This window comes from Chiloscyllium plagiosum, chromosome 15 (genome assembly GCF_004010195.1).
Source record: "Chiloscyllium plagiosum isolate BGI_BamShark_2017 chromosome 15, ASM401019v2, whole genome shotgun sequence".
Lineage (NCBI taxonomy): Eukaryota > Metazoa > Chordata > Chondrichthyes > Orectolobiformes > Hemiscylliidae > Chiloscyllium > Chiloscyllium plagiosum.
In genome coordinates, this window is record NC_057724.1 from 29497819 (window position 1) to 29512136 (window position 14318).

At 41.8% G+C, this 14318-nt stretch overlaps 1 protein-coding gene across 2 annotated transcripts in view; it reads left to right on the top strand.

Annotated features, from left to right (window-relative positions):
• Window positions 1-14318, top strand: part of mpp1 (membrane palmitoylated protein 1) — a 74262-nt gene that overhangs the window by 38263 nt on the left and 21681 nt on the right. Inside the window, exon 2 of one of the 2 annotated variants that reach the window (XM_043704587.1) lies at window positions 8185-8259. The exons of the other annotated variant lie outside the window; for it this stretch is intronic. Coding sequence (XP_043560522.1) covers window positions 8185-8259 — 75 coding nt within the window. The remainder of the gene's footprint in view (window positions 1-8184; window positions 8260-14318) is intronic. 2 annotated transcript variants of the gene reach the window in all.

Here is a 14318-nt window from a genome sequence, read left to right on the forward strand (position 1 = left end):
CTTTCCTTTATTGGTCAGAGTATTGAGTACAGGAGTTGGGAGGTCATGTTGTGGCTGTACAGGAAATTGGTTAGGCCACTGTTGGAATATTGCGTGCAATTCTGGTCTCCTTCCTATCGGAAAGATGTTGTGAAACTTGAAAGAGTTCAGAAAAGATTTACAAGGATGTTGCCAGGGTTGGAGGATTTGAGCTACAGGGAGAGGCTGAACAGACTGGGGCTGTTTTCCCTGGATCGTTGAAGGCTGACAGGTGGCCTTATCGAGGTTTACAAAATGATGAGGGGCATGGTTAGGATAAATAGACAAAGTCTTTTCCCTTGGGTGGCGGAGTCCAGAACTATAGGGCATAGGTTTAGGGTGAGAGGGGAAAGATATAAAAGAGACTGAAGAGTAACTTTTTCGAGCAGAGGGTGGTATGGGTATGGAATGAGCTGCTAGAAGAAGTGGTGGAGACTGGTACAATTGCAACATTTAAGAGGCATTTGGATGGGCCTATGAATAGGAAGGGTTTGGAGGGATATGGGCTGGGTCCTGGCAGGTGGGACTAGATTGGGTTGGGATATCTGGTTGGCATGGACGGGTTGGACCGAAGGGTCTGTTTCCATGCTGTACATTTCTATGACTCTGTGACCCTTGACCAAAATATTAACTGTTAGCTCTTTTTTTTATTTAAGATTTCAAGCATCTGCCGTATTTTGCTTGCATTTTACTGTACAACCCTGAAGAGTGAGTGACTGACTGACTGTAAAATTAAATAGTTTAGATTTATTTGAATGGGAAGTGAGCTTTATACTGTCTCGTAGTCTTTCACTACTGGTGCTTGAATTCTAGTCGAGCCTGACAGAACCCTTCCTCTCGGTGTACTCCAAAGTCAAGAAGAGGGAACAGTTATATTGAACATAACACAATCTATGTAAAACAAGGTTTAAAAATCTCCAACTTTCTCTGTCAGGATCAGTTTTACCCAGTGTCCAAGTATACATGGTCCAGGAGGAGTCACTGGATCATTGTTGGTGGGAAACTAATCTGACTGTCCTCTGATACTCACGGTTAAGGAAGGTTGTTGATAATGCTAAGTACAATTTTAGCAGTTACTTGAGATTGTTTGAAATTGTGTTTCTAGGGTTTATACTATTAATTATTTTTGGTAAATGACCAGTCTAGATGCCTTGACAGGTAAATAAGTTGCTCTGGGCTCGGCCTGTCTCAGCGGAGGTTTTCCTTCCTCCCACTGACAAAGTGCTGACTATTTTGGTTGTTCTGTAATACTGCAGTAAACCTTTAAACCATGTGTCATATGAGATCGTTAGACCAGATTATTGCATAACGCAGTCATGGTTATGGGGATGAGTGCTGACAGATTGCAGTCAGCAATGTTGTTACGTAACACAACTTCTGGCTAATGTTCCCTCTGTTCATAGGACAAGTTTGCAGTATTCAAACTGATTGAGTTTGACAAATGTTTTGAAGGAGGGGAATTTAACTTATCTTGCCCTATAGGTGCCATCTGTTCAATATCACTGCAACTAGTTTGACAATTTAAACTGCACCAAAAGCACAAAATATGTCCAAGCTCTGGTGCAACAATTAAAGGCTGGTTTCTGTCTTAGCTGAGCTCCTTGCTCTGTTAGCAATTACATGGCACAATTGCTCGGACTGATTTTCTCACCATCTCTGGCACCAGGTTTTCCCCCTCTCGCTTTTAAAGGCTTTACCTCATTAAAACATAGGAACGGATATATACAACGCAGCTCCTTAGAATCTTCTGCCTTCTTGTGAGTTTTGTGGTGTGCAGGGTATTTAATCAGATGGGATGATTGGACATCTGATACCTTAACTGGAATTAAGCCAGACTTCCTGCCCTGCCATCAGTTGAGGACTTTAAATGACCAATTAATGACCAATCAATTGGCCAGATGGCTGATTTGTGATGCAGAGTAATGCTGGCAGCATAGGTTCAATTCCCACACCGGCTAAGGTTACCATGAAGAACTCTCCTTCTCAACATCTTTCCCTCGCCTGAGGCATGGTGATCCCCAGGTTAAACTACCACCAGTCATCTCTTTGTAATGAGAGAGCAGCCCTATGGTGTGTACGGTAACTTTACATTTTTGTTGAGGATGTGAGCGCCTTATCCCATCACCAGTAGGATCAACCCAACTGCAGATGGGCTAGTCACTAAGTGACATGAACAAGAGGTAAAATAGTCTGAGCCTGACTGAGAAATTCAAAGTCAGGAAAAGGAGGACCAGTTGAGCGCCACCACCTTGTCAACCCTGTCGGGCCCCTGCAGCCCCCTCTCTCTATCACCAGCTTGTGGAACCCCTCCTGAGATTTACCTGTCTGTAGCCTGTGTCACTAGTCAATCCTGGATGTCCTATGCCTGTTGTTCTAAAAACCTGGCTGCTGCCAGATATGATAATCAGCAGCAAGGCACGTCTTGAAATATCTTGCAGTCCCTCAAGACTGTTGTGATTTGAAGATGCTGAATTTCAGAGATTCCCATATGTAACTCCTAGTTTTGAAATGGTTTAGTTTTGTGTAGTAAAATTTCTTCCCTTACCCACCACAGAGTTTCACTTCTGCTCCCCCTCATTTCCTGCAACAAAGAGAAGACCCGTCCCTTGGAGACTTCTAATCTCTTATTCCTGGATCACAGCAGCAGCTCTTTTTTCCCTAATGTTATGTGAACTGCAGTCTCTCCATGGGTTTCTATTTGACTTTGTCTGTTCTCAACTGTCAGCCCCATAGTGACTTGAAGTCACATGGGTGTTTTGGAACTGAGATGTTTACCAAACATCCACCCACACCCTTTCAGAACTGTTTGTTTCACTCTGAGCCGAAGGGATCTTTGAAAAGATAATCATCTTTCAAAAGTTCAGTGTTAATTACAGGAGTGAGATAACCGTGTTACAGTTCAAAGTACAGGCCATTCTGTTATAACGTGCATTTCGTTAACGCAAATTCACTGTAATGCGATTGATGAATTGGGAATGCTGTTTCTACAGCTCAAACATTTAAAATGTGTGTTGGCTATAATGTGATTACAGCGCCAATATTTTAAGCACCGTTTGTAAAGCATGATTTTTCTATAACTCCGGGGTTGCACAAGAACGTAACCATCGCTTTATAGAAGAATGACTGTATTTTTATATCGGAATGTCGGGGAGTGTTATAGGGAACACTTTGAATTTATCAGAGGGTGTTACAGTGAGAGATGCAAGTATATCAGTAAGGTAAGAGAGGTCATTTGGACAGCTGATGAACATGCTCCAATAAAAATTTTGCAGATTACTTTGTATCCATGTAATATCTCACTCAAGTAAAGAGGTCAAAGACTATCTTTGTCAGTTCTGAAATGAAACACATCTCGTTTAAAGCTGCATCTAAGATCCAGATTTTCTGATTACCTATGAAACAATGGGGGTAATCCTATTAAACACTATCCATTTACCTGTCAGTGACTATTACACTATATATCGGTGTCAAGGCAGTTCCAGATCTTACCATCATAGGAAACTGACTAAGAATCCATGGGTAGGTAAGGCAATAGAATGGCAAGTGTGTGGGTGAAGGGATAGAGAGACAAGTAGTGGATGAGAGGGTAGGGTGGGTTAGGAGTGTCTGGTGCTTGGTTTTGTTGAGGGGGAGGGTGGGGAGGTGGGGAGGAGGTGGGTCACCTGTCCATGAGAGAGGTATTCTTTAGCTGACGATCACGGTCTCTGTGGTGGTGAGTTGGTGTGAACGATTGGCTGATCAGTTTCAAAGTCAACCAGGAGTTGGAGCAGGTTTTAGTCCCTTTTTATTGGCCAACAATAAGGTAAATAACTGTAATTCTGAATTGCAGATTTTCCAAAGTATTTCAGATGTTCAGCAATTGCCCAATGGAAGTTTAAGCTTTCCAGTGTTATAATCGCAGCTGACATTATTACTGGACAACTCATGAAATCTGGCTTGATAGATCATTTTAAAAATATATTTAATGAGGTTGCCTTTATAGAGTCATACAGCACAGAAACAGACCCTTCAGTCCCACCATTCCATGACCACCATAATCCCAAACTAAACTAGTTCCACCAGGCTGCACTTGGCCCATATCCCTCCAAATGTTTCTTATTCATGTACTTATCCAAATGTCTTTGAAATGTTGTAACTGTACCTGCATCCATCACTTCCTATGGAAGTTCATTCCACAAACTGTCTTAAAAAAAGCTGCCCCTTTATGTCTTTTTAAAATCTTTCTCCTCTCATATGCCTTCTAGTCTTGAAATCCCCAATCCTAAGGAAAAGACACCTGCCATTCACCTTACCTGTATTCCTCATGATTTTATAAACCTCAATAAGGTCATCCCTCAACTTTCTGTGCTGCAGTGAAGAAAGTCCCACCTCCTTATAACTCAAATCATCAATTCCTAGTAAATCTTTTCTGATAAATCTTTTCTGACCCCTCCCTAGCTTTAATAACATCTTTCCTATAACAGGGTGATCAGACTGGACTCAATATTCCAGAAAAGGCCTCACCAATGTCCTGTACAACCTTAACATGACATTCCAACCCCATACTCAAAAAGTCTGAACAATGAAGGTAAGCATGTTAAATACCTTCTTAGCCACCCTGTCTATAAGTGATGCAACCTTCAAAGAATTATGTTCCTGAACCCCTAGGTTTCTCTGTTCTATAACACTACCCAAGGCCTTACTTTTAATGGTGTAAGTCCTGCCTTTGTTTGTTTTACCTAAATGCAATACCCTGTATTTAACCAAATCTGCCACTCCTCAGCCCATTGATCCATTTGATCAAGATCTCTTTGTAATCTGAGATAACCTTCTTCACTGTCCACTATACTACCAATTTTGGTGTCATCCACAAACTTACCAACCATGCCTTCTGTATTCTCATCTAAATCATTTATATAAATGACAGACAAAAGTGGACCAGCACAACTCCCTGTGGAACACTGTTGGTAACAGGCCTCCAGTCCAACAACCTTCCACTACCACTCTGTCTCCTATCATTGAGCCAATTTTGTATCCAAATAGCAAACTCACCCTGAATCCCATGTGATCTAATTTTACTAATTAGCTACTATGAGGAACCATGCCAAAGGCTTTAGTGAAGTCCAAGTAAACAACATAAACCACTCTGCCCTCATCAATCTGCTTGTTTACTTCTTCAAAAAAAACTCAATCAAGGTTGTGAGACACTATTTCCCTCACACAAAACCATGCTGACTATCCCTAATCATTCCTTACCTCTCCAAATGTATATAAATCCTGTCTTTCAGAATCACTACCGATGTCAGACTCTTATGTCTATAGTTCTCAGGCTTCTCCTTACATCCCTCCTTCTTCAAAGGTACAACATTAGCCACTCTCCAGTCATCCAACAATTCATCGGTAGTTTTAGGTAACATAAATATTTCTGCAATAGGCATTTCAATTTCCTCCCTAACTTCCTTCAACGGGCAGCACAGTGGCACAGTGGTAAGCATTGCTGCCTCACAGTGCCTGAGATCCAGGTTCAATTCCTGCCTCAGGCAACTGTCTGTGTGGAGTTTGCACATTCTCCCCATGTCTGCGTGGGTTTTCTCTGGGTGCTCCGGTTTCCTCCCACAGTCCAAAAATTTGCAGGTTAGGTGAATTGGCCATGCTAAATTACCCATAGTGTTAGGTGAAGGGGTAAATGTAGGGGAGTGGGTCTGGGTGGGTTGCTCTTCGGAGGGTTGGTGTGGACTTGTTGGGCTGAAGGGCCTGTTTCCACACTGTAAGTAAGTAATCTAATCTAATCAATGTCCTGGGATACACTTGATCAGATCCTGGAGATTTATCCACCTTTCACTGATAGACAAACAGACAATGCTGTAGATTTAGTTTAAAACATGAGCTTATTATGAAAAAGCCATGAAGATAAAGTAGAAAAAGCTGAGTTATTTACATGTAATACAATTTTAAAATTTTCAAAACACGGAAAACAAATCCCAAGATCACCACTTTATAGTACTCAAACACCAGAGATTTCAGTTCTCTGTCACATCCAAAGGTTTAACTTAACCTTGTTTCTATCAGTTCCTGGTCTTGAGAGTTTAGTAGCTTGTTCTAAGCAAACACTTCTGGATTGGAGTCATAGTCAAAGAAATGTACAGCATGGAAACAGATTCCTTTGTCTAATAATTCTGAAGTAAAGCTTCAATTTAACATTTCAAGCCTAAAGTAGCTTGCTTTTATTGTGTTGAATGCTACTGGAATTAGGGATGGTTTAAGATCTTTGTTTACTGAAGCAAGTTGTATAATTTTGAGCTTTTCCATGTTGTATGTGACTGTATATATGACTGTAAATATACAGCACAGAAACAGATCCTTCAGTCCAACTCCTCCATGATGGCCAGATGTCCTAACCTAATCTAGTCCCATTTGCCAGCACTTGGCCCATATTCCTCTAAGCCCTTCCTAATGATGTACCCATCCAGATGCCTTTTAAATGTCTTTTTGTACCAGCCTCCACCCATTTCCTCTGGCAATTCATTCCATACATGCACCACCCTCTGCATGAAAACATTGCTACTTAGGTTCCTTTTAAATCTTTTCCCCCTCACCCTAAACCTTTGCCCTCTAGATCTGGACTCCCCCCACTCCAGGGAAAAGACTTGTCTACTACTCTATCCAGGCCCCTCATGATTTTATAAATCTCTGTAACATCACCCCTCAGCCTCTGTTGTCCAAGGAAAACAGCCCTAGCCTATTCAGCCTCTCCTGATAGCTCAAATCCTCCAACCCTGGCAACATTCTTGTAAATCTTTTCTGAACCCGTTCAAGTTTCACAACATTCTTCTGATGGGACAGGAATTGGACACAATATTCCAAAGTGGCCTAACCAATGTCCTGTACAGCCACAACATGACCTCCCAACTCCTATATTCAATGCTCTGACCAATAAAGGAAAGCGTACCAAACGCCGACTTCACTATCCTATCTACCTACGACTTTGCTTTCAAGGAGCTATGAAGCTGCACTTTAAGGTCTCTTTGTTCAGCAACACTCCCCAGGACCTTACCATTAAGTGTATAAGTCCTGCTCTGAAATGTCTTTCCAAAATGCAGCACTTCACATTTATCTAAATTAAACTCCATCTGCCACTCCTCAGCCCAACTTTCAACTAAAACCCTTGCACTGATGTAATCTATTTCTTAACAGTTCTAATCTGTTTCTTTTTTTCAGGAGAGACTGTGCCATACATCTGACTTCCATCAAGACCTCTGCACACTAAAACCTAATGCTCCCCAGTCTATAGGTTTTCCCTCTGAGCAAATTAAAAAATCCTGATCCTTCTAAACTGAAGCCAAGATAATGCTGTTCAGTGTTTACTCTGCCCATGACTAAAACTCTCCCAAAGCAAACAAATTCTTATTATTAACCTGGGGACTCCCACTCTCATACTGATTTATAAAAATCATGGCTCAAGAAATACTGATGAGTTAATCATTAAACCCCCTTATACACACTGATCAAAATCTCAATGCCACTCATTTAAAATCCAAACCCTAAAGTAAATAATATTAACTATATATGCAAATCACACACCTAATCTCACCTGGCCGTTGCTGCATGGTCAATGCTTTGGGACATCTCAGGACTTCTGAGAGTTCCCAATGCTTATCTTTCAGGCTATAGCCCTGTCTCTGACTATCTAGAGACTAGAAGGTCTGGATCTAAGTAGTGTTGACTGCAAAGCATGTGTGCATTGGTGTATAGAATGGGCTCCACACAAGCCATTGGTTTGAAACCACATTCATATAATGAGTGTCATGAATGTTCACTCTCCGAAACAAAACAATGCTACACTAAAACTTGCATGCTGCTTTATTTGCATAGTGGCAGTTCTCCAAAACTTCAATCTTCTAATTTTTCAGTTTGAAATATTAATGTTCTGTTGATTTTATTGCACTCTTGTGCTGACTCATAACAGACACCAATGACAGGCTCAGGTTCCAACTGATGAGTCGCCTGGTGTCCCACTGTAGAGATCAGTGGATTGGTGCCTAGATACTAAAGCTATGACCTATTTTCAGTTTGTGTCAGAGATGCACAACTACTGGACAATCAATGTGGGATGTAAGGATCATGTGTGTGTTAAAGCTACATAGTTATGTTTCTTTAATAAATGACTTCTTTTTGGTTGCTTTTCAGTTATTTGAGAAGATCAACATAACAATGGCCTCAAACACCAGCCCCTTGCTCACTAATGGAGTACACAATGAAGAGGTTTTTATGTTTCGCTGAAGTTGTTTTACAAATGTGGTTTACATGACAGCGCCTGACATTATGAAATAGTGTTCCACTCTGCTTTAGTACACAGGCTCTTGAGAACTACACCAATCACAAATCCATCAGGTCACGGTTTATGTATTTACAAGGAAAGTAATTAGATTTGTGTGAAAGATCTAACATAAGAAAAAAGAATCCTGCAGAGAATTGGCAGTAAAAGCACGACTTGGTATTGAACAGTATTAGTTTAAATCAGAAGTTGAAATGATATCATTGACTTTGGTGCCCATAAGTTAGGAAGAAGGAAAGCATCCAGGTGGGTCATGTTTAAACTGATCCTCCCAGCAGAAAACTGACCAGAGCAGTCCCAGCCACTTGTTTTACAGCCTGCCTGATTCTACTAAAATGAAAGGTGAACTCTACTGGGTTGCTAGTCTCCTTTGAGGCAGGTTTAAAATTATCTCTATGGTTCCTACTCCAGTCATTATCCAATGGCTGTTCCTGAAAGGCATGTGTATATGTCAAGTAAGGGTAAGATTAGAGGCAACTGTAATGCCATGCAAGGGGAATAATTATCTTCTGGCACTTACAGTCCATGGTTGTATATAAAGAATTGACATTTGTGCTCTACGAGAGGACAGACTGAGTTTGTGTTGTATCCTACCCTATGTTAGTCTAAATGAAAGAAGGAAAGAAAATCCACCATTCACCATGGTTATAGATGACACTGAACAAATGAAAATCACACCTGGCAGATTTGTATGAAGGGATTCCTGTTGATTTTGATGACCAAACTTTGGAAACAAGGTACACAATAACACCTCTTTAAAGAGTGTCTTCAAGTAGCGAGTAGCAATTTATTGGAAGCAAGCATAAGTGAGATTTTCCTGCTAAAAGTCATTTCCAACTCCATGTGATGACTCTTCACTGGTCAGCTGACACAGACTGTCAAACTGTCATGTAAACCAGAGGCTGCAAATGCCTCACTATCGACTTCAAATCAGAAATATCCCACACTCGAATGAAATTTGATTGTGATCGGTTTGCAATGTCGTTGATATTTCAACATAAATTCAGAAAAATAAGTTTGAATCAGAGTTTACAGTGGTGGCTTGATAATCAGACCTTGTTTGATGCCCAAGAAGCGTAATCCCTGCTCCATCATAAACACTATCTCTAAAATATACATAATTTTATTGGGAATATTTTGTCAAATCATTTCCACTAATACCTAATGTAGGCATCTTTCTGCATTCCTATTTAAATACCCACTGATTTAATGGGAGCAAGCACACCTAAGTATGGAACTGCATCATAAACTCGCCTCAGTTCAAAATAGTATAATCTCAGCTGAGGCAACAGCAAGACTGCCACAATTGACCTCAGTGCGTTTGTGATGTAGAGGAAGAGCAGGTCTAATCAGTGATTCAATAATTCCTGTTGGCAGGTTATCTATTAGAGATGAGGATAGTTTGTGTTCAACTACATTTCTCAAGATGAAAAAGCCTCTGACAGAGTATCTAGGATGATGCATGAAACATGGCTCTCACAAAATGGTCTTTATCCAAACATATATTCCAGTAAGAGTCAAGAAAAATATAAGCAGAGGCAAAGAAGGGAAAATACTTCCTTTTCCAAATTTGATAGCTGTGGGATTTCAGAGTAGCTTCATCAGAATATTCAATTTAAATCTTAGGACTTATTCGGGTTCCCTACAAGAGGTTAAACTGGCTGTATTAAATCATCTTCAGTTAGTGATGGTCAGAATAACAAGCCACCCTGTCATATTAACATGTTAATGATCTGATTTGCATGGGACTGCATGAGTTCTGATTTTGGTCACTACACTTTTAGATGGCTGGCCGAGAAACTAGGTTGTAATGGTGCCCTTCCACCTATGGGATGCCTTGATGGAGCAATTTGACAAACCCTTGCAAATTGAGTTCCAGAAGTCTACTTGGATTAATCCTAAACAGAATTATTTCTACTTCCTGAAGATGGAGTGATGCCTGAGCAATAAACCTGATTGAAACCCCTTTGACTCTGAAATACTGTTTTGATAACTCAATGTGCTGTGTAGTTGGCACTTGAGAAGGTATTTTGTACAATGATACTGTGTGCAGTATTCTGAGAATTGTTTTCAATATAAGCCTGTACAATGTTACTTAAATGAACAGGCAGATGCTTAACATGCCATTGACATTCTGTTCTGGGTAATCCAAGTTGCAGGATGGGAAAAGTTTTTGGCTGTAACAGGCTGCTCCTTTTTTTGAGGTAATTAGGGGTTGGAGGTGATTTCTTCGAATTCCAGGAGCAGCAATTACTGTTTTATATGCTGTTGCATAGTTTTGGAACTTTGGAGAAGAAAAGTCAAAACAACAGCACTTTTAAATGGGAGAAACAGACAAAAGCAGCACATGGTGAAGTCAGTGCAAGAGAGAGAGAGAGGGAGAGAAAGAAACCCACACTGTTCCCTGACAGAGCAGTGAACCTGCACAGTTACTGCCTTTGCTGTTTGAATTCATGTATCACTGGACATCGGAGTGTGTCTGGGAAAATTAACAAACAGTAAAATTCACAACTGATCTTGGAGGAACCTGTTTGGGAAAGGTCACAGCACAGAAACAGATAAGTGAGTAGTTTAAGTGTGGCCTTGCAGTCAGTCTGCATTAGTGAGTAAAGTGGGTTCTTTCTTGATTATATATTTTATTGAGATATGTCTCTTGATTAAACTTAAAAATGTAACACATAAGTATTAAGTTAGCCTGGAGCAGTGTTTTGTAGAGGAATAAGACATGTACTGTTTTCCGGGTCTGTAGATTGTGAAGGAGCAAAAATGGCCTTTAGTAGAGTGATATGCTCTCCTTGTCGGATGTGGGAGTTGAAGGAGAGTTTATGGGTTACTGCGGATTATATCTGCAAGAAATGCTGTTGGTTGCAAATCCTATCAGATTGAATGGATTGGTTGGAGAGATAGTAAGAGACAATGAGAAATTTACAAGAGCAAGGGTATGTGATGGATGGCAGTTATAGGAAGGGAGAAAAGTCGCAGATACAGTCGCATAGATGGGTTAACTCCAGGAAAGGTAAGAGAGGTAGGCAGGTCGTGCAGGAGTCTTCTGTGGCTATCCCCATTTCAAATAAGTATGCTGTTTTGGAAAATGCAGGGGATGATAGGTTCTCAGGGGAACGTAGCACGAAAAGCCAAGTTTCTGGTATTGAGACAGGCTCTAATGCAATGAAGGGTACATCGGGTTCCAAGAGATCAATTGTGTGAAGGGACCCTTTATTTCGAGGCACAGACAGACGTTTCTGTGGCCAGCAGCGAAAGATCAGAATGGTGTGTTGCCTCCCTGGTGCCAGGATCAAGGAAATTTCAGAGAGGGTGCAGGATGTTCTCAAGGGGGAAAGGGACCAGCAGGAGATCATTGTACACATTGGAACCAATGACAGGAAGGGAAAAAGGGTGAGATTCTGAAGGGAAAACACAGAGAGTTAGACAGGAATCTAAAAAGGAGATACTCATGAGTAGTAGTATCTGGTTTACTCCCAGTGCTGCAAGCTACTGAGGGTAGGAATAGGAGGATAGAGCAGATGAATGCATGGCTGAGGAGTAGGTGCATGGGAGAAGGATTCATATTTTTGGATCATTAGAATCTCTTCTGCGGTAGAAGTGACCTGTACAAGAAGGACAGTTTGCACCTAAATTGGAAGGGGACTAATATACTGGCAGGGAGATTTGCTAGAACTGCTTAGGAGGATTTAAACTAGTAGGGGGGTGGGGGGAGGGTGTATGGGACCCAGGGCAATAGTGAGGAAAGAGATCAATCTGAGACTAGTACAGTTGAGAAAAGAAGTGAGCCAAACATTCAGCTCAGGCTGGGACAAAGCAAAGAACAAGATAGGACTGATAAATTAAACTGCATTTATTTCAATGCAAGAGGCCTAACAGGGAAGGCAGATGAACTCGGGGAATGGTTAGGACTGGGATATCACAGCAATTACAGAAATGTGGCTCAGGGATGGACAGGACTGGCAGCTTAATGTTCCAGGATACAAATGCTTCAGGAAAGACAGAAAGGGAGGCAAGAGAGGGACAGTGGCGTTTTTGATAAGGGATATCATAACAGCTGTACTGAGGGAGGATATTGATTAGATTTTTTTGATTAGATTCCCTACGGTGTGGAAACAGGCCCTTCAGCCCAACAAGTCCGACCCTCAGAGCAACCCAGCCAGACCCATTTCCCTCTGATCAATGTACCTAACACTGGGCAAGTTAGCATGGCCAATTTGCCTGACCTGCACATCTTTGGACTGTGGGAGGAAACTGGAGCACCCGGAGGAAACCCATGCAGACACGGGGAGAATGTGCAAACTCCACACAGACAGTCGCCTGAGGCTGGAATTGAACCTGGGACCCTGGTGCTGTGAGGCAGCACTGAGACACCATGCCGCCCCATTCCTGGAATTACATGCAGGGTATTTATTTGGGTGGAACTGAGAAATAAAAAAGGGATGATCACCTTATTGGGATTGTATTACAGGCCCCCTAATAGTCAGAGGGAAATTGAGAAACAAATTTGTAAGGAGATCTCAGTCATCTGTAAGAGAAGGTGCAAAACGTGACCTACTCTTGGGAAATAAGGCAGGGCAGGTGACTGAGGTGTCAGTGGGGAAGCACTTTGGGGCCAGCGACCATAATTCTATTAGATTTAACATAGTGATGGAAAAAGATAGACCAGATTTAAAAGTTGAAGCTCTAAATTGGAGCAAGGCTCATTTTGACGAAATCAGCTGGTGCATGTGTTCAGGCTTCTGTACCTTCTCTTGATGTTAGAGGTTGTAAAAACATTGCCAAGGTGGGATGGATCTTTGAGAATGCTGGCAGCCTTTCCTTGACAGCGGGCCTGGTAGATGGATTCTGTAGATGTGAGATGAGGTTGGTCTTTGTGATTGTCTGGGCTGAGTTCACCACTCTCTGTAACCGGCTCCAATCTTGAATGGTACAGTTGCCATTCCAGGTAGTGATATATCTAGACAGAATGCTCTCGATGGCGTACCTATAAAAGTTGGCAAGGGTATTTGCCGTCATGCCAAATTTCCTCAGCTGCCTGAGGAAGAAGAGACACTGTTGGGCCTTTGTAACCAGTGCGTCCACATGAAGAGTCCAAGAAAGCTTGTTGTGGATGACCACTCCCAGGAGCTTGACACTCCACTTGTTCCACCTCTGTGCTGTTAATGTGTAGGGGGGCATGAGTAACACCCTACTGAAAGTCAATAATGAGTTCCTTGATTTTGCTGGCTTTGAGAGCTAAGTTGTTCTCAGTACACCATTTTTCCAGGTCTTACACCTCCTGTCTGTAGTCTGTTCATCACCATCTGAGCTTCGACCGCTACGTAACAAAGAGGATTGATGAGGGCAGAGTGATGCACGTGATCTATATGGACTTCAGTAAGACATTAAACAAGGTTCCCCATGGGAGACTGATTAGCAAGATTAGATCCTCAAAGTTTGTGAGAAAATTTGTAGCTCGGATGCTGGTTGTTGTGATTCTGTTCGCCGAGCTGGGAATTTGTGTTGCAGACGTTTCATCCCCTGTCTATAGATCCCATAGAATACAGGGAGAACTAGCCATTTGGATACAGAACTGGCTCAAAGGTAGAAGACAGAGGGTGGTAGTGGAGGGTTATTTTTCAGACTGGAGGCCTGTGAACAGTGGAGTGCCATAAGGATGCTGGGCCCACTACTTTTCGTCATAACAGGCATAGTTCGTAAGTTTGCAGATGACACCAAAATTGGAGGTGTAGTGGACAGTGACAAAGATTACCTCAGATTAAAACGGGATCATGATCAGATGGGCCAATGGGCTGAGAAGTGGCAGATCGAGCTTAATTTAGATAAATGCAAGGTGCTGCATTTTGGGAAAGCAAATCTTAGCAGGACTTATACACTTAATGGTAAGGTCCTAGGGGGTGTTGCTGAACAAAGAGACCTTGGAGTGCAGGTTCATAACTCCTTGAAAGTACAGTTGCAGATAGATAGGATAGTGAAGAAG